Source organism: Carcharhinus amblyrhynchos, chromosome 28 (genome assembly GCF_965287045.1).
Source record: "Carcharhinus amblyrhynchos chromosome 28, sCarAmb.v2.hapA, whole genome shotgun sequence".
Lineage (NCBI taxonomy): Eukaryota > Metazoa > Chordata > Chondrichthyes > Carcharhiniformes > Carcharhinidae > Carcharhinus > Carcharhinus amblyrhynchos.
Window position 1 is genome coordinate 12,937,687 of NC_137351.1, and position 27,989 is coordinate 12,965,675.

At 45.9% G+C, this 27,989-nt stretch overlaps 1 protein-coding gene across 17 annotated transcripts in view; it reads right to left on the reverse strand.

Annotated features, from left to right (window-relative positions):
* LOC145359483 (transducin-like enhancer protein 3) overlaps positions 1–27,614 on the reverse strand; it is a 73,884-nt gene extending 46,270 nt beyond the window's left edge. For 10 of the 17 annotated variants that reach the window (XM_080214083.1, XM_080214073.1, XM_080214076.1 and 7 more), the window contains exons 1-6: positions 26,992–27,614; positions 26,678–26,775; positions 26,304–26,367; positions 25,761–25,805; positions 3,412–3,474; positions 2,253–2,357 (exon numbers count right to left, since the gene is read on the reverse strand). In XM_080214083.1, the coding sequence (XP_080070209.1) occupies positions 2,253–2,357; positions 3,412–3,474; positions 25,761–25,805; positions 26,304–26,367; positions 26,678–26,775; positions 26,992–27,015 (399 nt within the window). In that variant the 5' untranslated portion in view covers positions 27,016–27,614. The remainder of the gene's footprint in view (positions 1–2,252; positions 2,358–3,411; positions 3,475–25,760; positions 25,806–26,303; positions 26,368–26,677; positions 26,776–26,991) is intronic. The other 7 variants (XM_080214081.1, XM_080214079.1, XM_080214080.1 and 4 more) reach the window with 1 other exon arrangement.
* Between the last annotated feature and the right edge of the window lie 375 nt (positions 27,615–27,989).

The window sequence follows — 27,989 nt, forward strand, 5'->3', positions numbered from 1 at the left end:
AAGCCTCCTACACATCTTGCCATCACCTGGAGGGGGGATGAAAGCGTCAGGGACGCTCCAGGAAGACCAGAGGATATCGATCCCATTATCTTCAGGAATCGGGCAGTTGATCAATTCACGCATCTAGAGGAAAGGCTAAAATAAAAAGGTGGTATCGGAGGCCTTCCAGGCAACCTAAATGGATTTGATGCATGATAGTTTCCTTGTCAATTATTTCCACGCACGTATCTCCAACGTTCAGCTGAATCTGTCGTGTTTTAAAACCCCAATCCACTCCCATTGCCATCCTCGCTGACAGACACACAAGTCTTTTCATGTCAAATTTCTCCAATCGCAGCAATGTCACACAGCATCCAAAGCAGTAATTAGACGTGCTAAACACTAATTTAACCCAATTAATTTCTATAGCGACTCACATCAAAATACAACATTGTCAGAGCCAATTGTGCAGTCACAGCTTGAAAGGAGGGTGAACGGCAACTCTTTAATGAAGGCACCAGACGAGTGATCAGGTTTTAAAAAGCGGTAATTTGAGGCAATGTCTGAGCTGCCGAGCACCGTTTGTAATTTTCACAAATTGCGAGGGAGTTCAGATGCCAGCCGACCTTTAATGACCCAACTCAACCCCGCTCCCCCTCTGAGCAATAGCCGTGTGTGCTGGGCGAGTAACTGCGACGATGCTCCCACTCTGTACTGGTCCGTGCTCACCTTCCCCAACCACTGCCCACACCACGATTCACCCCTCACCCAAAAGCTGATGAATGATCTCACCAAACACAGCATGAGTTGGGGAGGGGGAGGTGAGGTGAGGTTTTGGTAGTAGTTTCCAGTCTTGTACACCAGGCAAAATCAGTGCAGGAGGCAGCCATTCAGGCCACCGAGTCTGCACCGACCACAATCCCAGCCAGGCCCTATCCCCTTAACTTCATGCATTAACCTTAGCTAGATTCCCCCAACACCAAGGGCAATTTAGCACAGCCAATCCACCTAACCCACACAGGAAACTGGAGCACAGAGGAAATCCATGCAGACACAAGGAGAACATGAAGACTCCACACAGACGGCGGCCCAAGACGAGTGTCAAATCTGGGTCCCTGGTGCTGTGAGGCAGCAGTGCCAACCAACATGCCACTCCCCATTCATCTTTACTAAACAGCAGTGGTGTCTCTTGGGCTTTCTTCTCCTACAAACATTGGAAGCAACTTCTGAGAGCAGATAATTCTCGTGCCTAGTTGCCTCTTGACATTAGAGTCACTCTCCATCCCTAGATGATGCTTGATGAATGCTTCAAAGGGTTGCCTTAGGCATGGATCATTACAGGTACATTTCAGAAAGACAGAGGGGGGGCGGGGGGGAATGTCACTGGACTAGCAATCCAGAGGCCCCCAAAGCTGATGCTCCAGGGTTCAAATCCCACCATGGCAGCTGATGGAATTTAAATTCAATCCTCAGCACCAGGAAAGCTCTCCACCATTGTGGTAAAACCCATCAGAGTCGCTAATATCCTTTAGAGAAGGAAACCTGTCATCCTTGCTGATTGAAATGGATAGTGCAACAAAGAGTAAAGAAAAATAAAGAAATTAGGGTGCATGATTTTGTGAGATCAATGGAGAAGGGGGAATGTGATGAATAAGCTGCCTTTAATTATGTTAAAAAGAGCCACAAAATTTTCCTCACGGAACTTTACCAAACTCCACATGGATACCATACAATCACTGTTCTGGGGAGCATTTGTGAGGGGTGGAGGGGGAATAATGCACTGTACAAAATACTGCCTAGCTTTGGACAAAGATTTGCACCAAACACCTCAAAAAGGACCTTGTACAAGTTAACCAAGTTGTAAATCAGGGGTTGCAAGTGGAACAAATTCCCCCCTTTCCATCTATACTGTGTTTGGGGCAAGGGGGAGACTTTATTCCACTCCAGAGCTCGTGTCATGGACAGAAGCAGCAAGAGCGACTGGAAGGAAGAGTGTTTCTGTAACAATAATTGTGGGGTTCGAATCTACAACCCGAGGATCTCGCAGGACAATCGCAAACATAAATTACATTTGTGTGGTCTTTGCACCGGTGAACAATTTTATTTCTGCAGATGTTTCTCACCAGCAGAAGGGGATTCTGTAGTTCAGATTCTTTTTTCCTTCATTACAGGCTGCCTTTACTAAGTATCATTAAAGTACCACCATCCTTTCAACAAGGAGACTGCAAAACTTCACTCTCAAATAGTGTCAAGTAATAAGAGGGTTTACACACTGTGAGGGGTAGATTGGGAACTCCACGTACCCCGATGATCGAATTTAGCTCCGTCATAGTCACCTGCTTGGCACGTTCGACAGCCTGGGCTACTTGCTGCTGATGCTGTGAGGTGAGAGAGGAAGGGGGTTGGGGGGCAGGGTGGAGGAGAGAGAGAGAAGGAAGTAGTTTTAAACAAAACATCCAGCACTGCTTAAAATTTTCAAAGAATGGAAATTACAAGCAGGATAAACCATTTCCTAAAAAGCCTCAATATTCAGGAGATACCACACTGGACTGTTCAGCACGTACAATTCATCATTGGATCAAACAACCCCTCCCCAAACTAGTTGTGAACACCCCCATAGCCAGGACGATGTCACCCATACACCTTCCAAAATTTGGCAACGCCCCTCACCCTCCCCCAAAAGCGACGCTAGAAAAAGGAGATCAAAACAGATTGAAGGTGGAATATAACTTGAGTAACAGACGGACTTTGGTCGCCGGACTATTAATCCAGAAGCCCTGGGGACCCAGGTTCTAATCCCACCACGGCAAAATAGTGAAAGTTGAACTCAAAAATCTGGAATTAAAAGTCTTAACGATCACAAAATCATTGCACAAAAACCTAACTGGTTCACTCACGTCCTTTAGGGAAGGAAATCTATTGTCCTTACCTGGTCTGGCCTACATGTGACTCCAGACTCACAGCAACATGGTTAACTCTTAACTGCTGTCAGTTCAAGGGCAATTAGGGATGGGCAATAAGTACTGGCCCGACCAGCAACTCCCATGTTCTATGAACGGCAGCTGCAGACACTATTTTGGATGAACCAGCGAGTGGGGAAGAAGAGGGGTCCCCACAGGATCCCTCTAGTTGGGCTACATCACATAAGCAGGGCTAAAAAAGGCGGTTAGCCATAAAGGTCCCATTACTACCTGGACCTGGAAAATCTCAGCTTCTAACCCTCTTCAAATAGTGGGTACATTAACAACAACGATAACAGTACAGGGGGGATGGTGCATACATTTAACAATTGCTAGAGAGGGGAGGCAGAAAGGGTATTCTTTAGGGGTGAGGCACATTTACAGGGGGGAGACAAACTGGACACATGAATCCTTTAAGCTTCTATACTCAATGTTAAATAGCAACTAACTAGAGGATTGAACAGTCACTTACCTCTTGTGAAAGAAAAGGCATGATTTGTGCCAAGATAGTGTTTAGCCTTTTAGCAATCTCCGTCTGAAAAGGAAGCAAAAGAAACAAGAAAACTTTAATTAGCACGAGAGGAAAATCTCTTCACAGAAAACTGAGCAAAAATGTAAAACACTGGGATGTAAGTTCCTCAGAGTGGCAAATCAACATCAGGCTGACACTCTGAGAACCGTTACCGACATTATATTTCTTCTGTGCCTGTCTTGCCCAACTCAGGCTGGGTGAGATCCAGGCAGTGCAGCAGTCCCCAAGGCCTAGTGGCCAACTCCAGTCAGACTGGAGGAAATACCCCCTTTAGAGCACCCACCTGCCACAAACCAGGTTGGTCTTAATGAAACTGACAAACCAGGAAGGCTGTGAATGCAAAGTAAATAAAAGGTCCAGGACAACATCATTATATCCCATTTATAGCATGAACATTGAAAAAAGGTGGAGACTCATGATTGAATCTACTATACCCAACATAAAAAGGTCAAGCATGATCTCAATGAATGGCGGAGAAGACTCAAATGGACCGAATGGCCTATTTCAGCTCCTACATCTTACGATCCAAGCAGGAGAGAAATACTGATCGGCCATTGTTCCAATATTTAAACCTCTCACAGCCATTAACAAAGATCCTGACACTCAAATTGTTACATATACCCTCCCACTGCAGAATGGAGCCCAACCTTGGGTTCGACTCACCCCTTCCCCAATCCGCACCAGGCTGCCTAATTTCAGTAATATAGATTGATTCTACACTAAAGGTGCAACTCCTCACACACAGCAGCTTTTTACAACACAAGATTCTGCCATTTGGTTCCTCCAACCTTCCCCACCCTTCAAAACAAGATCATGGTCAATGTTCTACCTCATCCCCACATTCCTCACTTAACTTAGTAACAAGAACAAGAGGAAGTGGATAAGGCTACTAAAGTATATAGATGTTGGTGGTTGGACATCATAGAGTCCAATCCTCGGCAAAAATCCACTTCTACCTTGAGAAACTGTCTTGAAGTTTCAGAAGAACCACCAGAAAAATTGCAGCTGAATTTTGGCCTTGCCCCCTTGACTGTGGCCCGGCACAATCAGCCAGTTGCCATGGGGACATACTGGTTTAATCAGTAGTTGACACAGGGGTTCCTCTCCACCTCATTCTCTCTTGACAAGTTTGCAAAACACTCAACACTAGAGAAGGCAACATGAGGGATTCAAGATTGCTTTATTCAGCTAAGAACCTGGATTGTCTTCTACGCGACAACTTAACGCACTGGAGAACATCCCAAGCACAGCTCAAATCCCCCAAAAACCAAAGGTTTGCTCTCCTTGTTCCATTTGACTAAACATGCAATTCTCCAAGACGTCCAATTAAGCGCACACACAGTCACACAACCAAATTATAGGCTGCTTGATAACAGTTTACATCAACAATTTCCCTTATGGGTGGCCTCGACTTAGACAGCATGGGCAAAGACTTTCACAAACTCAAAAGCTCCTTAGCTTCTAGAACATTGCAGAACACATTCCTCATACAGCGCCATAAATTTCAGAGTCCATGTACTCAGAAAAGGTAACTGCTTTCTGGCTACACAGTTCCAAAGCATTACTACATTATTCTGGTCAATTTTAGCACACAGTAATCTACACTGGACCTACGTGCAATCTTTTGATATTAAACAGCTGTCAAAATGGCTTCCAGTCCAACACCAACACGCTCTACACCCATCACACAAAGATTTTTGACTTAACTTAATGCAAGTTAAGTCCATTCAAAAGTTGTCATTAACTTGCATTAAGTCCATTTAAAAGCCTGATGGCAGCAGGGAAGAAGCGCCGGGGCAGCGGGAAGTGTAGGCAGAGTCAGTGGATGGGAGGCTGGTTTGCGTGATGGATTGGGCTACATTCACGACCTTCGGTAGTTCCTTGCGGTCTTGGGCAGAGCAGGAGCTATACCAAGCTGTGATACAACCAGAAAGAATGTTTTCTATGGTGCATCTGTAGAAGTTGGAGAGGGTCGTAGTTGACATGCCAAATTTCCTCCCTCTTCTGAGAAAGTAGAGGGGTTGGTGGGCTTTAACTACAGTGTCGGCAGGGGTGGGGGGACCAGGGCAGGTTGGTGATCTGGACACAAAAGCTTGAAGCTCTCTTGGCCCTTTCTACTTTGTCCCCATTAATGTAGGCAGGGGCAAGTTCTGCTTTACGCTTCCTGAAGTCAATGACAATGTCCTTTGTTTTATTGACATTGAGGGAGAAATTAGTGCTGCCGCACCAGTTCACCAGATTCTCTATCTCATCATTGTTTGAGATCCAACCCACTATGGTGGTGTCATCTGCAAACCTGGAAATCGAATTGAAGGGGAATTTGGCCACACAGTCATAGGTGTATAAGGAGGATAGTAGGGGGCTGAGAACACAGCCTTATGGGGCACAGACTGAAGTTGCGACCAGCACTGAGGAAGAATGTCCACATTTGGCTCATGCGAGTTGACACCTCGACTTGCAACATCACCAGAAGTAATCTTAAAATCGGTCTCAATTTTAACAAAATTCTCAAAGAACAGTTGACAAACGTTAATAACCTTATCCCAGTCATGTCCCGCTTTCCAAAGTTTCCAAACAGAGTTCGCCACACACACACACAGATCGTCTCAAAGTTATTCGGCGCCACACTTCAAATGGTGAACTTTGCCGGAGATTGGCAAGTGAAGATGAGATAGCTCCGAGACGCTTCAGTGAAACTCTGGCTCGTTACAATGAGGTTGTGCACGGTGAGATTTGATCAGCGGGTTGAATGCCAGAACATTCCCTCTCTTCACGTTTGTCTTTGTTCGTTTCTTTCTGCTCAGGTGGACCAATCCACAGTGTTCGACCTCCGCTACAAAGTTGGTGCTTCAAATCCCAGTCCAGAGAGAATGGAGTTTATAATCCAGGCTGACCCTCCCCAGTGCCAGTACCACAGAGTGCCATACGATCAGAGGTAAAATGTTAAACTGAAGTCCAATCTGCCCTCTCGAGGTGGACTCAAGATCCTAAGCCAGAGTATGAAAGACTGGTGCGATCTCTCCCTACGTCTCCAACAGCAAGTTATCTGGTCAGTTATTTTATGGCAGTTTAAGAGGCTCCCACACTTTGAACATTCAGGTCACAATTATACAAGATCTGCATCCACGCTTCTCAAAAATAAGAGCAAAAACGGGTCTCAAATTCCAATTCTCTCGCACCTGGTGGCGCACTAAAACAGACTGCTGTCCGTTTCCATAGCTAGTCATTTCTGGAACAGGTCACTAATCTGTCACCGGGGGCTTATAGCTAGAGGGACTCCCCACCAATCATGGCTGATCAGGGGGTCTTTCCCACTTTTGCCACCAGCCATTGGTGTGTTTGCAGGTTGACACTCAACCTGTTTGGCCACGTTATGAATGCGCCTTCCTCGACCATCAAGTCTTGTTGTGGGACTTGAACCCGGAGCTTCTAGCTCAGATGTAGGGACACTAGCCCACTGCGCCACAAGGCCACCTTAAAAAAAAGGTTAAATTAATGCACATTACTTGGGGGCGGGGGGGGAAAACAGGATCATGAAGTCACCTTGACTCCATTTTGTTTCCCTATCTCCACATTCCACAGTTCCCCTCACATCCAAAAATCTATCAATTAATCTTGCCCTTGAACATACTCAGCAACCAAGCATCCACAACCTGCTCAATTCCAAAGAGACAAACTCAAAAGAACATACTCATCTCAGTCATGGAATCCCTACAATGCCAAAGAGGCCATTCCGCCCATTGAGTCTGCACCAACTTGGACAGTATTTCACCCAGGCCCACCTGATTCCCTTTACCCCACTAATCCTCCTAACTTACACACCTTTGGACACTAATGGGCCATTCAGCATGGCCCATCCACCTAACCTGCATATCTTGAGCCCTAACCATAAGTGACCCCTTAGCTTGAGATCGTGACCATAGCGCTCTACGCTTGTCTCACGATGTGTATCCCATCAAGCTCCAAGAACTTCACAGATAAGGTGACCCTTGGGTTTTGTTTTTAAATAAGATCTACATAAATGCAACTTATTGTTGAATGCTTAAATCGGTTTTCCCACAGCCAACAACTCAAGTTAAATTTAAAAAGAAATCAGCTCCAAGAGAGACAGACAGGCTTGTTACAATCTGGAATGGGATAATCAGAAAGGAAAGGCAGATTCAACAGTAACTTTCAAAAGCGAGGCTGAGAGTCCACATGGTGGCAGAGTGGTTAGCACTCTGAATGGCTTGCCTCTCAGCTCTGAGGACCCAGGTTCAATTCCGGCCTTAGGCAACTGTCTGTGTGGAGTCTGCACGGGTTTCCTCCCACGGTCCACAGATGTGCGGGTTAGGTTGATTTGCAATTTAACGTGGCCACTTAGTGTCCTGGGAGAGTAGATTAGTGGAGTAAATACGAGAGGTTACGGGGAGGACCTGGGTGGGATTGTTGTAAGTGCAGACTCGATGGGCCGAATGGCCTCCTTCCACACTGCAGGATTCTATGAAGAATCAAGACTGGCTTCCTGATGGATTTACGATCTCCGGGTTAACCTGCCTCTTTTCACAGCCATGACCCTAACTTGCCCAAGCATATCCAGCATTTCAGAGTTGCAACATTTGCATACTTTACTTTTTAAAAAATTTAGATGCGTTTAATAAAGCAAGTTCAGACAGAACACCAGAAATGGAATTTGCTTTAAAAAAACATGAGATGCGACAGGATGGAGAATGTGTAAATTTACTTTTTGCTCCAGCCCAGGTCACAACACCAAACAATCACTGGGAACTGGCCCCTAAGCCCATTGGGTCAGATCATGCTAGGGTGTCTCTCTTTGGGCAGCACGGTGATTAACATTGCTGCCTCAGTTCCAGGAACCTGGGTTCGATTCCCAGCTGGGTCACTGTGTAGGGTCTGCATGTTCTCCTCGTGTCTGTGTGGGTTTGTTCCAGGTGCTCCGGTTTCCTCCCACAGTCCAAAGATGTAGGGGTTAGGTGGATTGGCCATGCTAAATTGCCCCTTAATGTCAGGGGGACTAGCTAGGATAAATGCATGAGGTTATGGGGATAGAATTGGGCCTGGGCGTGATGGATGGTGCAGACTCAATGGGCCGAATGGCTTCCTCTGCATTGTAGGATTCTATGATGATCTTTAGCTTGACCTCATCTAACCACCTTGCTGCTGTGAACTTTCCCTAAACAATAACACATCAATTTCATCTTTGAAATTGTTAACTGACCAGCATCTTCTGGAAGAGTCCAGAACGAAGGGAAATAACCTTAAAACCTACAGAGGCTGCTCAGAGATGGTGAGAAAATATTGTGCATGCACGCACACGTACGTTTAGGGAAAATCATGAATTCTCTAGAAAGCTGTCAAAGCTCTGTAGGTTTTAAGGTTATTTCCCTTCATTCTGGACTCTTCCTCCACCCACCACTACAGGAAATAGTTGCTCTTTATCATTCTAAACTCATCAATCTTCTATATTCAATGGACCACAAGCAGTGTCTGTGTAACTCCTATTCAACATAATCTGGACACGCTGACTGAGTGGGCAGTATAATGGGGATAAATGAGGGGTTTACCCACTTCGCTAGCAAAAATAGGAAGGCAAATGATTTGAATGGGTGCAAATTGAGAGAGATGAATACTCAGTGAGACCTTGAGGTCCCTTGTACATCAGTCCCTGAAACTAAGCACGCAGGTAGTATAGAAAGCAAATGGTATGTTGGCCTTCATTGAGTGTATTGGAATATTGGGATGGGGATGTTTTACTGCAAGTGTATAGGATGTTGGTGAGGCCACATCTGGAATATTGCATTCAATCTTTGTGTCCTTAGCTGAGGAAGGATGTCCTTGTTATAGAAGGAGGGGATCGCATTAAAACTTACAAAATTCTAACAGGATTAGACAGGATAGGTTCAGAAAGAATGTTCCTGATGGTGGGCAGTCCAGAACTAGGGATCATAGTTTGAGGATAAGGGGTAAACCCTTTTTTAAAAGTTGTTGATTTATTAGTCACAAGAAGACTGGCATTAACACTGCAATGAAGTTAGTGAAAATTCCCCAGTCGCCAACTCTGTTCAGGAACACTGAGGGAGAATTTAGCATGGCCACTGCACCCAACCAGCACGTCTTTCAGACTGTGGGAGAAAACCAGAGTACCCAGAGGAAACCCACGCAGACACGGTGAGAACGTGCAAACTTCACACAGTGGCTGAAGCTGGGAACCAAACCCGAGTCCCTGACGGTGTGAGGTAGCAGTGCTAACCACTGTACCAACTGAGAGGAGAGAAATTCACCCAGAGGCTGGTGAACGTGTGGCATTCACTACCACAAAGTAATTGAGGCCAAAACATTGTGATTAGAAGAAATTAGATATAGCTCTTGGGGCTAAAGGGATCAAGGGATATGGGGCGACAGGGAAAAGAAAACCAGGAAATTGAATATGATCAGTCACGATCATAGTGACTAGTGAAGCAGTCTCAAAGGGCTGAATGGCCTATGCATTCACAATTTAATCTTTTTACCAAGGTATTATTCTGGGAATCTATATTCTACTGTTTACATTGCTGCTTTAACTCAGTTATGTACTGTACATATTTGTTATGGCTCTGGGAATGCTATCAATTTGCAGGTTTATTGGATTCACCCAAGTAGTTTCAAACAGAGGGGTCTTTCTGTTAATATGCAAATGAAGAGCCCCCATCACAAACCTTATTAAGCACTACCAATTAAACAATACATCGCTGTTTGATTCTTCTCCCTGGGCTTTTCTCAGTGGAGATTCACCAAGGCCCTTCCACACGGAAGGACACTTAATTTAAAAGGAAGCCTCTCTTCTCCACAGTCCTTAATGTTTTGTTGCTGGTTCACAGTTCCATCCTCCAGCACACCTCAACTGCAGAACACACTCCAAAAGTCAGCTTTTTAAAAGCACACAACTTGACTCTGGAAGGGAGAGAATACCAGCACCATGAGGATGTAAACTGCAACCACCCTCAAACATTACCCAAGGACACTCCTCACTGGATGGACCAGTACAGCAAGCAAAATCCACAACACTCATGCAGCTGGGTTACCCGATGCCCAGACCATCAAAAAAGGAGGAAGCTGCATTTATTTGGCACCTTTCATGACCTCAGGACATTCCAAAACGCGTCTCAGCCACAGAGCTCAATCACCACCGTTGCAATGTGGGAAAGGCAGCAGCCAATTCGTGCACAGCAAGCTCCCACCAAGCGCAAAACTTCTCTACAAGCGAGAAGGTAACTCACTAGCTGATGAAAATAGCACAGTAAACAAACATTGCCAACGGTGTCTTCACCAACCCAAGGGAACAACCTCAGACACTGCTCAGCGCTGCCATGGATTAAATTTCCACTATAGAATGGCCACAACCCAGACTGATGCCAACAGCTGTTCCTGCAGGGAAAAGATCACAGCTGGAGATTCCCCATCATGAGTGGCAAGAGGCTTCAAGGAGCAAGATTAACCACTATTAGCCAAACAGGCTTCCTTATTTCCATTAGCGAACTGCTGAAAGCTTTGGGGCAAAATCTTCCATCCCTTCATGATGGTGAGATCCTCCAGTCCCGCTGATGGCGCAGCTCCACCCCGGGTTCCCCAGCATCAAAGCCAAATCCCATCAATGGTAGTGGGACCAGAAGATCTAGCCACCGGTTAGCGATGCGCCAACTTCCACCGGCAAAAAAAACACTGCAGGGCGGCCAGAGAATCTCACGCTTCACGTATTAGTCAAGACTCTAGTCACAGGTGTAGCAGTTCCTGCAATTGTCTTGAACACTTCACATCAGGAGCAGAGAGTCACCGAAACCTCACTCACATTTCAAACCTCTTCAACTCAGGTGTGAGCATTACAAAACTATCGTGGGCAAAAAAGATTAAGCTTCAGATTAATCAGCCATGATCTAACTAAATGCCTCAAGGAACCAAATGGCCTACTCCTATATAGAAACCCCACAGGCCATTCAGCCCATCAAGTCTGCACCAACTCATGTTAAGAAGTCTCTCAACGCCAGGTTCATCTTACCCAGAGCCTGTCCCCACAACCCTGCATATTTACCCTGCCAATGCCCCAACCCACAAATCCTGGTGCACTGAGGGGCAATTTAGCATGGCCATTCTAATCCACATATCTTTGGAGTACGAGAAGAAACTGGAGCACCCAGAGGAAACACATGCAGACATGGGGAAAACATTCCAACTCCACACAGACAGACATCCAAGGCTGGAACTGAACCCAGGTCCCTAGCACTTTGAGGCAGCAGTGCTAACCACTGTGCCACCACGAGGCCCTGTATTCTCCCCCTCAACATCCTCACCGTGCTAGGATTTAAAAATTTAGGGATGCTGGGAAAACCAAAATAAAAAACTGAAAATGCTGGAAAAACTCAAGTAAGTTTGGCAGCATCTGTGGAGAAACAGAGTTAACGTTACGTTTTACCCCACTTACACAGTGATTCTATTCTCTTTCACCTCATACCCCAACTCAAGATAAACAAAACAGAACTGCCGCCAAATCTATTAATATCTGACAGAACAAAAAAAAACCCAAACAGCCAAGTGTAGACTTTATGAAGCATTACTGCTCCCAGTAATATGATCCATTTATCAAGGCCACAGTGGGAAGTACTCTTCAGAACACCCAATGGATAACTTCCAGCCAAGAAAAATTCTCAATCCATCTTCCCTGTTACCATAGTTACGCGAAAACCAGTCCCCGAGATCATTATGTAAATTGCACCTTCCTTGACCACAGCAGTCTATGAAAACACGTGATGAGCACCAAGGCAGGTTATTAAATTGAAATTTTAAACTGCCAATCAGAGCTGCTTCACAAATTAAGGGCAGATATAGTAGGCAGGCAGGCAGCAACGAGCCAGCCACCAACTACGCTCCAATCCCGGAGAATAGCTCCCTGACCCCACTCTGACAGCACCAGCCAGTCAAATCCTCCATGCTGCAATTTCCTGGCTAACCCCTCACGCTAACTTCCAAGAGTCAGAGGAATTATGGAGCTTATTCAATGTTCTCAGCACTGAACAATTTGCAATCGTATCGCAGTCTGTGCATTCTCCCCATGTCTGCGTGGGTTTCCTCCAGCTGCTCTGGTTTTCTCCCACAGTCCAAAAAGACGTGTTGGTTAGGTGCATTGACCGTGCTAAATTCTCCCTCAGGTGTACCCCAACAGGCACTGGACTAGGGGGATTTTCACAGTAACTTCATTGCAGTGTTAATGTAAGCCAACTTGTGACACTCAAACTTTAGTCTTAAAAGGTGGTTAAAATATTCCCAAGTTGCTTCCAGTGACAGCTTATCTAGCGTGTAACTCAATGTTTTAAGTCAGGTGACATGAGGTTCGATTAACAGCATGTCAGGTGATCTCAGCTGGCTGCAGGAACTGTGGATTTTAGATCAAGATGCAATTTACCTGAACGTCATGGTAACCTGTACCATAAAGGCAGACAGATCAATGACCCCCTCCCACCCCTTCCTTCCAGGGCAAGATACCCAGAGATGAGCCTATAACCCCAGCAAGGAATCAGCTCCTCTTGAAAAACAAAAAGCTCCAATCTTCCAGGCAAGCGAGTTATTCTGGGTGGCCCATCATCAGATAACCCAACATGTGGTCACCATCCAGCCCACTGAGTCACTGCCAGCTCTTTGAAGGAGCTATCCAATAGGTTCCGTGCTCACGCTTCCTTTGCCAACAGTCCTGTGAGCATTCCTGCTTCAAATAATCATCCAGTTTTCCTTTAGGAGCGACTTGTCCAATCTGCTTCCACCTCCCTTTCAGCCACATAGCTCACTTCGTGGAAAGGTTCCTCCTCTCATCACACACCCCCCCCCCCCCCCCAGTTCTCCTGTCCATTAACCAGAAGCAAGGTGGAAACAGTTTCTCCTCATTAACTCCATCAACAGACCGATCAAATTGTGCCTTAATCTTCTCTGCTATGTTCAAAAGGAGAACAACCAAGGCACTCAGGTCTCTACACAAATCTGAAGTCCCAGCTTGGTTGCATCATCCTCAATGGAATTCTGTCCCACCACATCCTGTGGTAAACAGCAACATGCTCAAAATCCAAACTATTAAAAAAATGACGTTAGGGCCCTTGATATTTAGGTGGAAAATCCCACAAGGCCCCTCTCGCCCACACACATTTCAGTTCAAAGGAGGAAATACATAAAATCCAACAGCACATGCAAACTTTGACACTTAAATGTTATTGTCATTATAAACAGAGAAGGCCGTTTGGCCCATCACGTCAACGCTGATTCTCTGAGCTGTAAACGATTTGAGATTCTTGCTTCAAAGTGATGGCTTTAAATGGACAAAGGAAAATGTCCATCCAACATATCGAAAGAGGATTATAAACAGAAAAAGCTGAAAATACTCAGCAGGTCCGACCGCATCCATGGAGGGAGAGAAACAGAAGAGTCCTTGACCCGAAATGCTGACTTGATTTCTCTCTTCAGACACTGCCAAACTGAGCATTTCCAGCAGCTGTGGTATTTCACTTTTACTTCAATGCCCTTTAGAGCCTCCCACCCAGTCACACCCCCACAACCCTTTCCGGTCTTATTCATTTAGGCTGCTTTCCTGATGACAACAGAAACGGCCGGAGTTTGTAGAAAATCGGAGCACGAGAAGTTGTGTTTAAAGTCATTCACGGAGTCCTTTTTGAGTGAATGATCTTTGTCACATTGCTGCCTGTGGGATCTTGCCATGCGGAAACTCGTTGTTGGGTTTCCTACAACTCTGACCACAACTGTGAACCACACCCCACCCCCTCAAAGTGAAATGCTCTGGGTCATAGAGGTTGCGAAAGTAATCATGAAAACGCACGTTTGTTCTTGTGTCAGAGTCCCATGTGAGAGCGCTCCATCCATTTGCCCAAGATAAAACTGTGCTTCCGAGTATCTAAATGTATTCGAGCGAAAAAAAACTGTCCCCAATTTAACTGTTAAAGGTTTGCCTCTTGGGCATCCAATGTGCAAAACTGACATCACTGCATTTGTGTACAGTGTGCTATCAAGCCTCATTTACCCCGAGGGGATTTCTCCGTCTGAGGCCTCATTCCATAACATTCAGAACAACTAAAAACATTCATTTTTGGAAGGGTGGAAGAAACTAAAAGCACATTCGTGTAAATTGCATTCGGTGTCCTTCAGTCGCAGACAATGAGATCCGCCCCTTAGGCTTCCTTTAGCAACCGAGCAGAGGCTTTATACATTACAGATCAACTTAACCACTGGAGTCTTAACCACGGCCTTCGATTAAAGTCAAAATTGAAAACGAGCTGTGGTAGTGATCGTGGTAATGAGCTAACGAAGCAACAGGAACAGGTTCAAATCTCACCGTGAACTGTTTTGTAAATTCAGTTTTAAAAATCCCTTTTTTCTCCACCCTCTGAAAAAGTAACCAAGAGATTGTCAAAAAAACCCCCAGCTTCTTCACAAAAGTAACGCGGGGAAGGAAACCTATCCTTCATAGAATTCCCACAGTATAGAAAGAGGCCATCCGGCCCATCGAGTCTACGCTGACAGCAATCCCAGCCAGGCCCTATCCCTGTATGCTCATTTAGCCTGCTAACTCCTCCGATAGTAAGAAGTCTCACAATACCAGGCTAAAGTCCAACAGGTTGGACTTTAACCTGGTGTTGAGAGACTTCTTGCTGCGTTTACCCCAGTCCAACGCCGACATCTCCACATCATAACTCCTCCAATACCGAGGGGCAATTTAACACGGCCAATTCACCTAACCTGCACATCTTCGGAGCGCGGGTGGAAACTGGAGCACCCATGCAGACACAGGGAGAAAATGCAAGCTCCACAGTCACCCAAGGACCTACATGAACCCTGGTGCTGTGAGGCTGCAGTATAACTACTGTGCTGCTCCATTCCTGGAGATGTTATCTAATGCCTGCACCCAGAGGCTAACTGACTTGCGCACATGCGTGTCTTCCCAATGGCCAGCACCTTTGCAGAGGATGGAGGGAGTTTCAGATTTGCACTTCCGTGTGTGAAAAGCTTCCTGACATCACCCCTGAACGACGTGGCTCCAGCGTTAAAGGTTCTACTCCCTGCCCCTCCCGATCAGCACTCCAACTGATCCGATCAAATCAAAATCAATTTCAGGACGATGTGGAACGGGTTGCATTTCTGACAGCAGATCCAGCACTTCAACCGTATGAACGCTTAATTAAAAAAAAAAGAATCATTCCGCTATAGGAAATGCCAAGCTGCCCCGAGGATGTGCATCACCGCTCTCCAACCAAAACCTTCCGGTGAGGGTTATGAAACAGGGTGCACAAGTTAAGCAAAACCCCATGTTGCTGGACCGATAATTCTTATTTAAATGACCTGTTTGAACTCGGGGGGGGGGGGGGGGGGGGCACGAGGTGGGGGGATATTTCAACCAGCTGGCTGGTGGGACTGGAGTGGAAAACAATTCGTGAGTAAATGCCGGCAGCAGGTGAGAGATAAGGACGGTGATTAAAACAGCAAACAACCTCAAGGTTACATTTTTCTTCAAAAAAATGTTGTGGTGACATTGTTGTCAAAACACAGGAGAGAAAAATACCGGGACTTATTTGGTGCCAGAAATTCTTTGCAAGTAACAAAAAAGGTTCACACACGAAAAAAAAAGGAGAGAAAAACCGCTGCAGTAAACGCTTAACCCTTTCAACATCTCCAAGAAGAAAATCAGCAGCACAGTGGCTAGACCGCTGCCCCTCAGCGCCAGGGACCCGGGTACAATTGCGTCAATGCCACCAGACAATAGTCCCTATTGGAGATGGGCAGAGGGCCAGGGTCTACTCACTTGGAATATAACAAACTCCTGGGAGATGCCCACTGCCCTCTCCTACCACTCAAATCCTACTCCTAACTACAGTGAAGCATTTCAGCCAGAAACAAAAGGAGGGGGGGGGGGAAAAGAGAGAGAGAGAGAGAGAGAAAGAAAAAATATACCTGGAGTTGACAGCACTAAAATATAAACCAGTTTGAGGTGGGAGCTTTGGCACCCAGGCCATGGCTCCAGAAGTTACTGACATCCCACTGAACGAAAAGGGGCAGAGATCTGAAACCAGGAGCAGACTAAAAGATACATCAGCTTCAGGGAGGAGAATAAAGCCAGAAATTTTAAAAAGGAAGAAACAAACCAGCAAGGCCCATTAAGTGAATAAAAACAAGCTCCAGCGCTCTGGTGGTCACACTCCTGCTCCACAATTATCAGCACTTTTCAGCTGTCCAGCACCATTTCAAGTGTTCACTTCAGTACTCCTGTCAAAGGCATGTTGAAAGCTATTTGCCCTTACACTATCATTAGGAGCCAAAGGAGTGAGTGAGTGGGAGGGAGGGGAGAAGGAGAAGTGAGCTGACCCCGACCTCCCCCAGTGTACATGCTCACTTGAATAATTCTTGCAAACATGTCGTTTAAGTGCCTGGCGTTTATGACGCCACTGGGGAAAACAGTCAAAGCTGCAAGCTCGGTGTGTGTGAAGGCAAGAGACTCCAGCAACCGTTTCAATTAATAGCCATAAATCGCGCCTATAAAAGATATCCTTTCACGTTGAAAAATCTCAAAGCACTTTACGCTATGAATTACTTCGTGTACACAAGTCACTTCACAGAGTCATTTTCCTTCAGAGGCCAGTCTTCCCGGACACACACACACACAGTTATATTAACTCCCACTTCACTCCCAGATTCCCATTAATAATTTTCCTCTCAAATCAGCATGGTTAACACTGATTATCTGTTTACCACCAAGCTGGCTGGAAGAACTAGAGCACAAACTGGTTTCAGATTCCCACCTTACAACGGGACTGCAATTAGTTAAAGATAAATTTTATGAATTGGTGTCACAAATAGGCTTGTATTAACACTGCAATGAAGTTGTGAAATTCCACTAGTCGCCACACTCCGGCGACGCCTATTCGGGTAAAACGTACCTAACCCGCACGTCTTTCAGATTGTGGAAGAAAACTGGAGCACCCGGGAGGAAACCCACGCAGATATGGGGAGAACATGCAAACTCCGCACAGACAGTGACCCGAGGCCACAGATCAAACCTGGGTCACTGGTGCCATGAGGCAGCAGGGCTAATCACTGCACCATGTTCAAAATTAACTAATGGACAATACAAGACCCTGCAAACATTTGCTTCAATGCCAAGATTAGAAAATTTTTTTTGCAACCAATTTTCTTGGAAATTAAGATCACTCTAATCAGCGACATGCAAACTCTTCAACTATACATTAGAACCCACGGCCTCTGTCCACCTCAAGGATAAAGGCCATGCCTCAAGAGCAATATCACTCCACAGAGGGGGGAACAGAATCTAAAGCACAAAGACATAAGAACATAAGAAATAGGAGCAGGAGTCGGCCATCTAGCCCTTCGAGCCTGCCCCGCCATTGAATAAGATCATGGCTGATCTGAAGTGGATCAGTTCCACTTTCCCGCTTTCTCCCCATAACCCTTAATTCCCTTGTCTACCAAAAACCTATCTACCCGTCTTAAATATATTTAGTGCAGTAGCCTCCACCACTTCAACAGGCAGAGAATTCCAGAGATTCACCACCCTTTGAGTGAAGAAGTTCCTCCTCAACTCTGTTCTAAACTGTCCCCTCCACCACCCCCCCCCCTTATCTTGAGGCTGTGCCCTCTAGTCCTGCTGTCCTTTCTGAGCGGGAAGAATCTCTCTACCTCTACCCTATCCATCCCCTTCATTATCTTATACGTCTCTATAAGGTCCCCCCTCATCCTTCTAAACTCCAATGGAGTACAGACCTAGTCTATTTAGTCTCTCTTCATAGTCACCTTAAATTATCCTTAATTATCACAATTTTGCAACACGGGAGGCCATTCAGTCCATCATGCTGCCTCTCTGAAAAGAGCTTTCCAATTATTTAGTCCCACTCCCCTGCTCTTTTTCCACAGCTTTCAATTTTATTCCCTCCAACAAATCAAATTCCATTTTGAAAAATACCACTGAATCCAACTTCTTTCAAAAAAATGCATTTGTTCTCAGATGAATGATGTGAGCTGTCCAGGAACCCCTGGCAAGCAAGTCCTAGGAACAAGGTCCAACGAGGCCCCATCTCCAAGTGGATTATACAAACCACCACCTCCCTCCCACCGCCCCCCCACCCCCCTCCTAAATCATTGGCATTCAAAAAGCAACAGGAGTTCTCTGGATGCCGAGAGAGGAATGTTAGCCGGACGATCAGAAATATCTCTGCCATTTGAGACAGATTACACAGCTCAGGAAGCCTGCTGTATGTGCTGACACAACCAACCATTCAGTAATTTCTTGGGAGTCATACAGGAGATATGATCAGAGAGGATTTATAAATGAGACGACCACTGTGTCTTCGTACTCCAACTAAAGACTAGTCTCCATTCCGCCAATTCTGGCACCTCGCACCAGGTCATAATGTTCACTGGTGGCTGTGCATTCAGCTTTCTAGGCCCGAATTCTGGAACTAATCCCCTACACCCTCCTCCCTCATTAAGACGCTTCTGAAGATTGGTCTGCTTGACCAAGCTCTTTGACATCTGCCCCAGTATCTCATGCCTCAGCATCAGGTTCAGTGCTCAATTACCTCGACATGGTACAGGAGTGTTAACTAAAAGGTACTAGATTTGATAAAGCAAACTCCTGTTGTTATAAACTGCTTTATGGGCAACATGGTGGCACAGTGGTCAGTACTACTGCCTCATCACCAGGGAACTGAGTTTGATTTTGGCCTTGGGCGACTGTGCGGAATTTGCAGGTTCTTGCTGTGTCTGCATGGGTTTCCTCCCACACTCCAAAGATGTGCAGGTTAGGTGGATCGGCCATGATAAATTGCCCTTTAGTCCCCCAAGATGTGTAGGTTAGGGGGATTAATGGAGTAAATATATAGGGTTACGGGGTAGGGCATGAGTAAGATAATAGATGGGTCGGTGCAGACTCAATGGGCTGAATTCCTTCTTTCTACATTATAGGGATTCTATGATCGTGATGTAAATGGGTACAAGAAATGCCTTACCATTGCAGGATACCTTCATAAAGGATGCCAACCTTCCTCCCATTCTACCTTGCAATTGTGTACAGTGCAAGGCAAAAGAATCTGGATGTTCTATAGCTAAGGAGAGCTAAAGACTTAGAAAGGACAAACGGTAGGTGTTGCACACTGTATACAAGTCTCCTGTTAACTACTCCTTGCCACTTCCAAGGCAACCACCAATTAGGCAACTCTCCGCTCCATTTAAAGTCTCACTCTAGTTATCGCTTCACCTCTTCTTCCAGTCCACAGATTTTAATGAAAAACAATGTGCTGTACCTGAATCTCTAATCCCAACTGAGCTTCAGAACCAACCAATTCCCCAATGTAGCAGCACTGCATTTCCCTGGCAAAGGCAATCACAAACAGGCAGGGTTGGAGGACAGGACACCAGATGAATTATTCACAAGAGCATAACTAGGAGCAGGAGCAGACCATCTGGCCCCTTGAGCCTGCTCCGCCATTTAATAAGATCACGGTTGATCTTTTCGTGGACTCAGCTCCACTTACCCACTCACTCACCATAACCTTATTATTTATTCAAAAATATAACTATCCTTGCCACTGGGCAGGGAATTCCACAGATTCACAACCCTTTGTGAAGAAGTTCCTCCTCAACTCAGTCCTAAATCCTCCCCCTTATTTTGAGGCCATACTCCATTCTAGTTTCACCGGCAACAACTTCCCTACTTCTATCTTATCCCTTCCCTTCATAATTCTGAGTTTCTGTAAGATATCCCCCCCCATTCTTCTAAATTCACACCATCCAGAATGCCCGTTACACACAGAACCACCTTAAGTTTTTTTTAAAGTTTATCAGTCACAAGTAAGGTTTACATTAACACTGCAATGAAGTTACTGTGGAATTCCCCTAGTCGCCACATTCTGGCACCTAATCAGTGCGTCTTTCAGACTGTGGGAGGAAACCAGAGCACCCGAAGGAAACCCACACAGACACAGAGATCAAAGGTTGGGCTAGAGGGTAGAAAGAGATTTTTGTAAATAGAGTTGCCAGTTTTCCATGCCAGTCGATTCCTCACAATGCCCGCCAGGTTCAATTATTCTCCCCAGCCCTGAAAATTGAATCATAGCTGCATGCTAAACCTTGCCATGTGTAAAAGGATTGCAAACCCCCCACCCGACCCCAGCCTTCCATTTGCTTAAAACTTCACAAGTAAATCGTTGCCCATGAAGAACTTCAGGAGCTGCTCAAGATAATCACAGGCCCATCTTTCTCTTGGTTGTGGAGCAGCAGAAGTCAAAAATGAGTCTTTGGTGCCTTAACTAAGGCCTAAGTGACCATTTCGGCATTACTGTCTGTGGGATCTTGCTGATGAGGTGTATGACATCACTTTGGCTGTTATACTTCCAAGTACTTTCAATACTTTGTCTGAAATACAAATTCTATTTTTCACTCAAAAGCAAATCCAGGGAGTGACTCTGAAGCTGACCCCTCCCCATGCTGGAGAACAGATTGGTCAAGTCTTAGGGATAAGCCTCAGGCGCTGACTGGGGTTCACCCCACCCCCACACTATTGAGCTAACGAAGCAAAGTCTCAGACGAGGGATTGTCGTTGCAAAGCAGTTCAAGAAACTTCACAGCTCTCTACTCCTCGAGGGCAGCGGGTGCTCAGAGTAGATCTGAGTTGGATAGCAACAGAATTCAGGGCACTAAAGGAAGGAGCAGCTCCGGAGACCAGGCAGGAGAGTAGAGTTTGAACGAAATGAACAGTAATAGTCTCATTAAATGATGGAGAAGGGTCCACAATGGTGAATTCCTTACAATCTTACCTCAACTGGCCAGGAAGCATGATGGGACGTCCTAAACAGGTACTACATAAATTATAAATCTCTTGTTTTTGTGGGAACAAGATGATCAGAGCACGAACCCACCCTTCCCCAACATCTAAACAACACACACACACACTCCAGCAGGATTCGCCATGCACGCAGCTGAAATGGGAATTTCCATGGTGGGCCCTCTGTCTCTCCCTTGCCCAGAGGGACTACGTGGTTGGTCTTTGAACTGCAGTCCAGCCAAGAACTCCCTCTTTAAAGAGGAATTCTTCTCGGACATACAGTCAATGACAGGACTCCAAGTTTGTCCGTCTGGGCATGCTCAAACAACTGGCTCTGCTACACCAGTGCCTACTGCAGACACTCCTCCAGTAACCATGGAGACGCGTCAGGGAAACAACACGCTACAGGGCCAATCGCAGGCTGGGAAATCCCAACCATACAAAAGCTCATTTAATTCCAGTAATCTGCCCTCCTGAAGACAATAGCACCAGCAAAGGCCACTTGCAAAAGTCAAAATACTGTACAACCATTATTGATGTTCTCAAGGCTCAGCGAAGCTGCTTTCAGCCCCTAAAGGAGCAGGCTACAAGAATGGCAAGGGATTTATGAAAGCTGGTTTATTGCTTTTCCTACACTCAGGAAGAAAGCTTCCATTGTAGTGATGAGATAAGGCAAGTGTATGTTTGCTCAGAGGGTCAGAGGGCTGGAGGTGCTTACAGGGTTAGGGAGGGGTATAGGGAGGAAGATGGAAAATTTCCATTACTCACTGGGAGCTTTACATTAATAAAATTACCAGGAAGAGTTAAACCTTCACTGGCAAAAGCCCATTCGAGGCAACATCAGACAGCCCCTAGACTGCAGGAGTATCTAAGTCCAAATTAGCACGAGCAAACACACAGCATTAAAACAGCACCAATCACAAATGCTAGCCTTCCCCAATATCAAACACACCCAAACAATACACCGAAACCAGGAACAGACTCCTTCTGAGATTCTTCAAAAAGGAAGGCACAAGGTCACATCCCCATCTAGCTGGCCAAACGTCAACTTCAGAGACACTATTCTCCAATTCAACGCACACGGGAATCAGTCAATCTCAAAACTGTACGTTCCATTATTCTGAATACATCCACGCCCTGGCTCGCTCTTTCCTCCACTCCCCCCCCCCCGCACTCCCTTATTGCCCATTGTTAATTGCACTTTGGGCAGGTGGGAGTTGAGCAATCCATATTGCGTGCCCAACCATTTGTTAACAGGCAGTTAAGAGTCACCCACATTGCTGAGCGGCTGGAATCACGTGTCGGCCAGACCAGATAAGGATGGCAGATTTTCTTCTGAAAATCTGTGCACGAAACAGGCGGGGTTTTTAAGTGAGTTTTGTGTGATTATTGACATCAGCATTTCATTTTCCAGATGTTCTAACTTAGTTTAAGTTCTTCCAGTTTCCGCGGTGGAATTTGAACACTCGTCTCCAAAGCATTTGTCCAGGCCACTGCATTATTAGTGCACAAACGCTACCACAACACTACCACTCCTTCAGTTGTGGGTTCAAGACCCACTCTGGAATTTGGCACATAATTCAGGCTGATGCTTCCAACGCAGTGGAGGGCCACACATGCACGTCTCTTCAACGAAAAGTTAAACCAGAAGTTCAAAATTTTCAGGCAAGCAGGCATTATCGATCCTTTCAAGTGAATGTAAAAGATCCCACAATGTTATCGTGAGGAGGTGAATTCTCCCAGAGCAATATTTATCCCTCAACTCTCAACTGCAAAGCAGATCAACCAATCATTTATTTTGCCTCCAACTGATTACTTAAGTAATTCATTGATGTTCAAAGGTGAGAAACTTTGTGTACAAAAAAAAAGCAATTCTTTCCTTTGCGTTTTCACACAATTGCAAGGAGGAATCTGCAGCAAGGGATCTGTGAATTTGGCCAGACAGAAACTTGAGCCTCACAGACAAGGTCAAAGCCCCCCCCTCTCTCTCTGGGCTAACAGGACCCCTGTTAAGGAATCCTTCAATTAACCTCAAATCCCCAGGAAAACAGCAGCGTTCCACCTCTCACTGTCTAATCATGCCCCTTTTTGGAATTGTTCATGGGAGTCAGTACTTCAGCACAGAAATCACAGCACGCAAGAAACTTTGCAGGGATTAACAAAAAAAACTTGCATTGATGTATCATTTTTCACGATGTGGAGATGCCAGCGTGGGACTGGGGTAAACATAGTAAGAAGTCTCACAACACCAAGTTAAAGAGCAACAGGTTTATTTGGTAGCACAAGCCACACGCTCCAAAAGCTAGTAGCTTGTGCTACCAAATAAACCCGTTGGACTTTAACTTGTTGTTTTAAGACTTCTTACTCATTTTTCATGGACAGGACTGTACTTTTTGAAGTGTAGTCACGGATGAAGGAAATGCAGTCAATTTATACACAGCAAGCTCCCTGTAAGGCCATATTGCCAAATAATCTGCTTCTCTGCTCCCACAATCAGAATTCCTGGCCAGGACAACTTGGAGAAATCCCTTTACCAAAGCAGAATTTTTCCGTGAGCCCTTTAAATCCACCTGCAAGGACAGGTGAGGCATCGGTTTAAACATCTCACAGATTATAATTCCAGGAGTCTCTCCAGTCTAGATTCCAGCCACAGTCACCACCATCAATATTTCCCAACAATTTCTTCACACATTCCCCATTCCTGTAACTTTACACTGCTCTCAAAGGCCAGTATCAGGACTGATCCAAGTGCTGTCTTTTCACTCACAGGCACACAGCCCCTCCCTGCCTAGATAGGATCTGATCTGTTCAGCACATTCCAACACTCACTCTCACATTTTTCTCTCAAAGTCACTGGAGATCAGTGCCAGAGATAGAAACATTACAAAAAGCTAAATGGGAAAGCAAAAAAAAACACAACTTAAGACAGACATTACAGATAATAACAAAGATAAGGGAGGGATGCTGGCAAAGTTCAATCTATCCAATGGATTGATTTTGGAAATCCACCAGGCCGTTCAGCTTTTGGATACACGACATAAATGTTAACAAGGAACTGAAGGTTGATGACCTCCCTGGCTTGTACAATTACTATCTTATAGGGAGGTATCTGCCACCATTTTAACAAACTCCACAGTGGAGGTATTCAGGATTAAAACCAACCTTCACCCGCTCCCCTCTCTTCTGCCCACCTACCCAAATACACAAACTTTAACCCTTACCGCTCCTCCGTCCACCACACTCCCCACCCACACCATGGCAAATGCCAACTTCTTCCCTGCTGCTGTCAGGCTTCTGAATGGACCTACCTCATATTTGGCTAATCTTTCTCTACATGCTAGCTATGACACTACATTCTGCACTCTCTCCTTTCCCTAAGAACTTCGCCTGTATGGCACGCAAGAAACAATACTTTTCACTGTATACCAATACACGTGACAATAATAAATCAAAAACCCTGCACCAGATCCCCTGAACTGAATGCAAAGCGTGCACACATTAATGACGACAAACGTGTCTTCACAAACATAGGGAGCTGTTTTCAAGTCTTAGCGCTGCTGTAGGGGTGATTTAACAAATGTCCGAATATTGCCGGAAGCCGCAAAACGGAGAACAAGTGGGACAGCTTGGGACACGCCCCATTTCAAACAAAAATCAGCACACCAACTTGCATCAAAACTAAGAAAATTCAACTCAGGTCGCCCAAGGGTCCCCAGTTGTCCCATCCCTCCGCCTCAAGACATCAACTAATCACTGGTGTGCCATTCCTCAAGTGCCATCCAAAACAAAGTTTTGGAAAAACACACACACACACAATGCATTTCCCTTTTGAACAGGAGAGGGGAGTGGGTAAAAAGGTCAAGTACAATTGTGATCAGAAAAAAAATCTGGTTTACCCTTTTATTCATAGAACATCCTCATTAAATTTTAAATGGCTTTGACATTGAAAGAAGGATTGAGGCCTTAGTCGAAATGAACCTACTGCGGGGAGGGGGGGGAACCGATCTCTTCAAAAAGAGGCAACAAAGGAGCCCTGTCCCTTTAAGTTCCTGACAGATTACCCAAGTTTCACATTACCTCTAATTAGTAACACATAATGCGGCTACAGAGAGATATTCGGGAACCAAGAGTCTGACAGATGTTTGGGAAAAGCAGCATCTCGGAACGGGTTGCCAGTCAGAAGGAGCAGAGAGCAGCACCAACTGGTGGCAGGCCCTGGAAATGCCACCCACAACCCAAAACACATTTCCAATCCACAACTATTCAAAACAAACCCAAAAATCTCACTCCACCCCCTGCACCAAAAGAAAACAGGATGTAGCCAAGAGCAATTTGTGTAAACCAGCAAATCTGTTTCATGTAACAGCCAAAACAGCAACTCCCCACCGCCCCCCCAAGAAAAAAAAAGGCATTTTCCCCAGTGCACACGTACCTGCTTATGCATTTCAATATTCAGCCCATAAGACATCTCGTAATACTGGAACAAGAATCATAAAATGCATTAAATCTACAGCCTGGGATATTTAAACATCTCACTGCAAAAGAAGCTTGCTTATTTCCCACTTGGCTATTCACCACCCCCCTTCATGTGCCATTAATTTATTTGCACCCACTTTGTTTCTACAACTGTCTGGCCCTCTGCTTTATCTCAAATTCTTAGTAAAGAGCTGTCGTGGCTGGCTCTCAGACCACACGTGTAAACCCTGTTTACCTTTTCAATATATCTAAAAGTAGTGTTGAATGTTCAGGGACCATCACATTAACATGCGAGTAACCAATGCGAGTGAGTCAACGCGTTTAACTTTTTAAAGCGACGACTGTCTTGTTCTAAGATCTCTTAGCAATCATTCATTCTAAATCTCGGTGGCTGTTGCACGGTCCAAGCTCTTAATAACAACCTGCAAATTAACTGGGAGATGTTTTTGAAGTGGATTAACATCGAGAGGGGAGGGAGGGGGGTAGAAAACACACTTACCATAACATAATGTCGCTGCATCTCAGTTTTCTCATTTGCCAGCTTATCACATTCCATTTTTAAACTGAATGGAAGCAGGAAAAGAGTATCAGTTTCAAGGGGGGGGGGAGAGAATTCAGAGAAAACTGTCAACACATTAACCAAACAATGAACTTACATCATAGGCTCTGAATTATTTAAAAGCCTGTTTACAGGGACTGCACTAACCCACACACACTGCAAATAAATAGCCTCAATTGCGCAATGTTATCAGTTTAAAATATACTCGCCCTATTATCTAATGAACTGTGAACAGAGAGGGGAGAGGCAGACAGAGAGAGAGAGGAGGGGGAAAGAGGGCAATTGTACAGATTCGGATCTCTCTCTGAGCCTACCTGTGATACTGAGCTTGTAAAAACTGAAACTCCTCCTTGATTCGGTCGCAGGATTCGGCCACGGTGAATTTGAAGGGCTGGGCAGGCTGGTGAGGAGCCTGGAATTGAATTTTAGGGCAGAATTTTAAAAAGGAAAGAGATACTCAAACAAAAAGATCAAATCTGACGCTAGCAAGCAGAATACAGACAAAGAAATCGACCCATGGATACAGTTACTTGAAAAACAACGAAACCCATCAAACTCCAGCTTATTCAAGTTTTTTTAAAAAAGGGTTTGTTTGTAGCGAAACAAATAAAGAGAGGAACACACTTACCGGGTGCCTGCCTTGTGGATACATCTCTTTACACTGTATCCCTGCTTAGGGAAAGGACAGGGATACAGGGGAAAGGAAAGGACAGGGGGATACAAGGGAAAGGAAAGACAGAGGGATACACAGGGAAAGGAAACACACACCGATACAGAGAGAGGGCAAAATTCACCCCGACACTTTGCAATAACCCCAGTTGAAGATAAGAGTCCACTCTGGCTCAGAACCACTCCCAATGCTACAGAACAAAGCAGCAAGTCCTCTCCGGTTGGAGCTTTCTTTATATAATTAACAAAAAAAAAGTCGTCCCTTTGTGTTGTGGGGAGAGGGGGGGGGGCTCCCGGCAGCTCAGGCAGAATGAAAACAGCTCATGGTACACAGTCCAGGGCAGTCCCAGCAGCCAGAGATTGATCTAGTTTATATTAGATGACAGAGAGTCAGCAACAAGAGAGGATTCAGCAGCTCCACTTTCCAGCCGGCCTCCGAATCAAACAATCCCCCTTCTCCTCGGTGCGGTTCAAGTGACAGCCGAGTTCCGGATCCACACAATACAGCAGCAGCTAGCCCGCACTGCCGGGGCTGGGGGGGAAAGAGGGTCAGGGTCTCCCGGGGAGAGGGAGCTGGGTGCCCGGGGGGGGGGGGGGGGAAAGGGAAGGAAGAAGAGGGATCTGGGTGCGGGGGGGGGGGGGGGGGGAACTCCCGGGGAGATAGGGGTCTGGGAGCCCGGGTAGAGGGGGGAGAGGGTCTCCCAGGGAGAAAGGGATCTACAAGTCCGGGGAATGGGGAAGGGTCTCCCAGGGACAGAGGGGTCTGGGTGCCTGGGGAGGGGGAAGAGGGAGAGGGTCTACAAGCCCGGGTAGAGGGGGGGCTCTAGGTGCCTGGGGAAGGGTCTCCCGGGGAGAGGGGGGTTCTAGGTGCCTGGGGAAGGGTCTCCTGGGGAGAGGAGGGACGTCTCCGGGGGGGACACGGGGCTCTGGGTGCCCGGGGAGGAGGGGGGTCTCCAG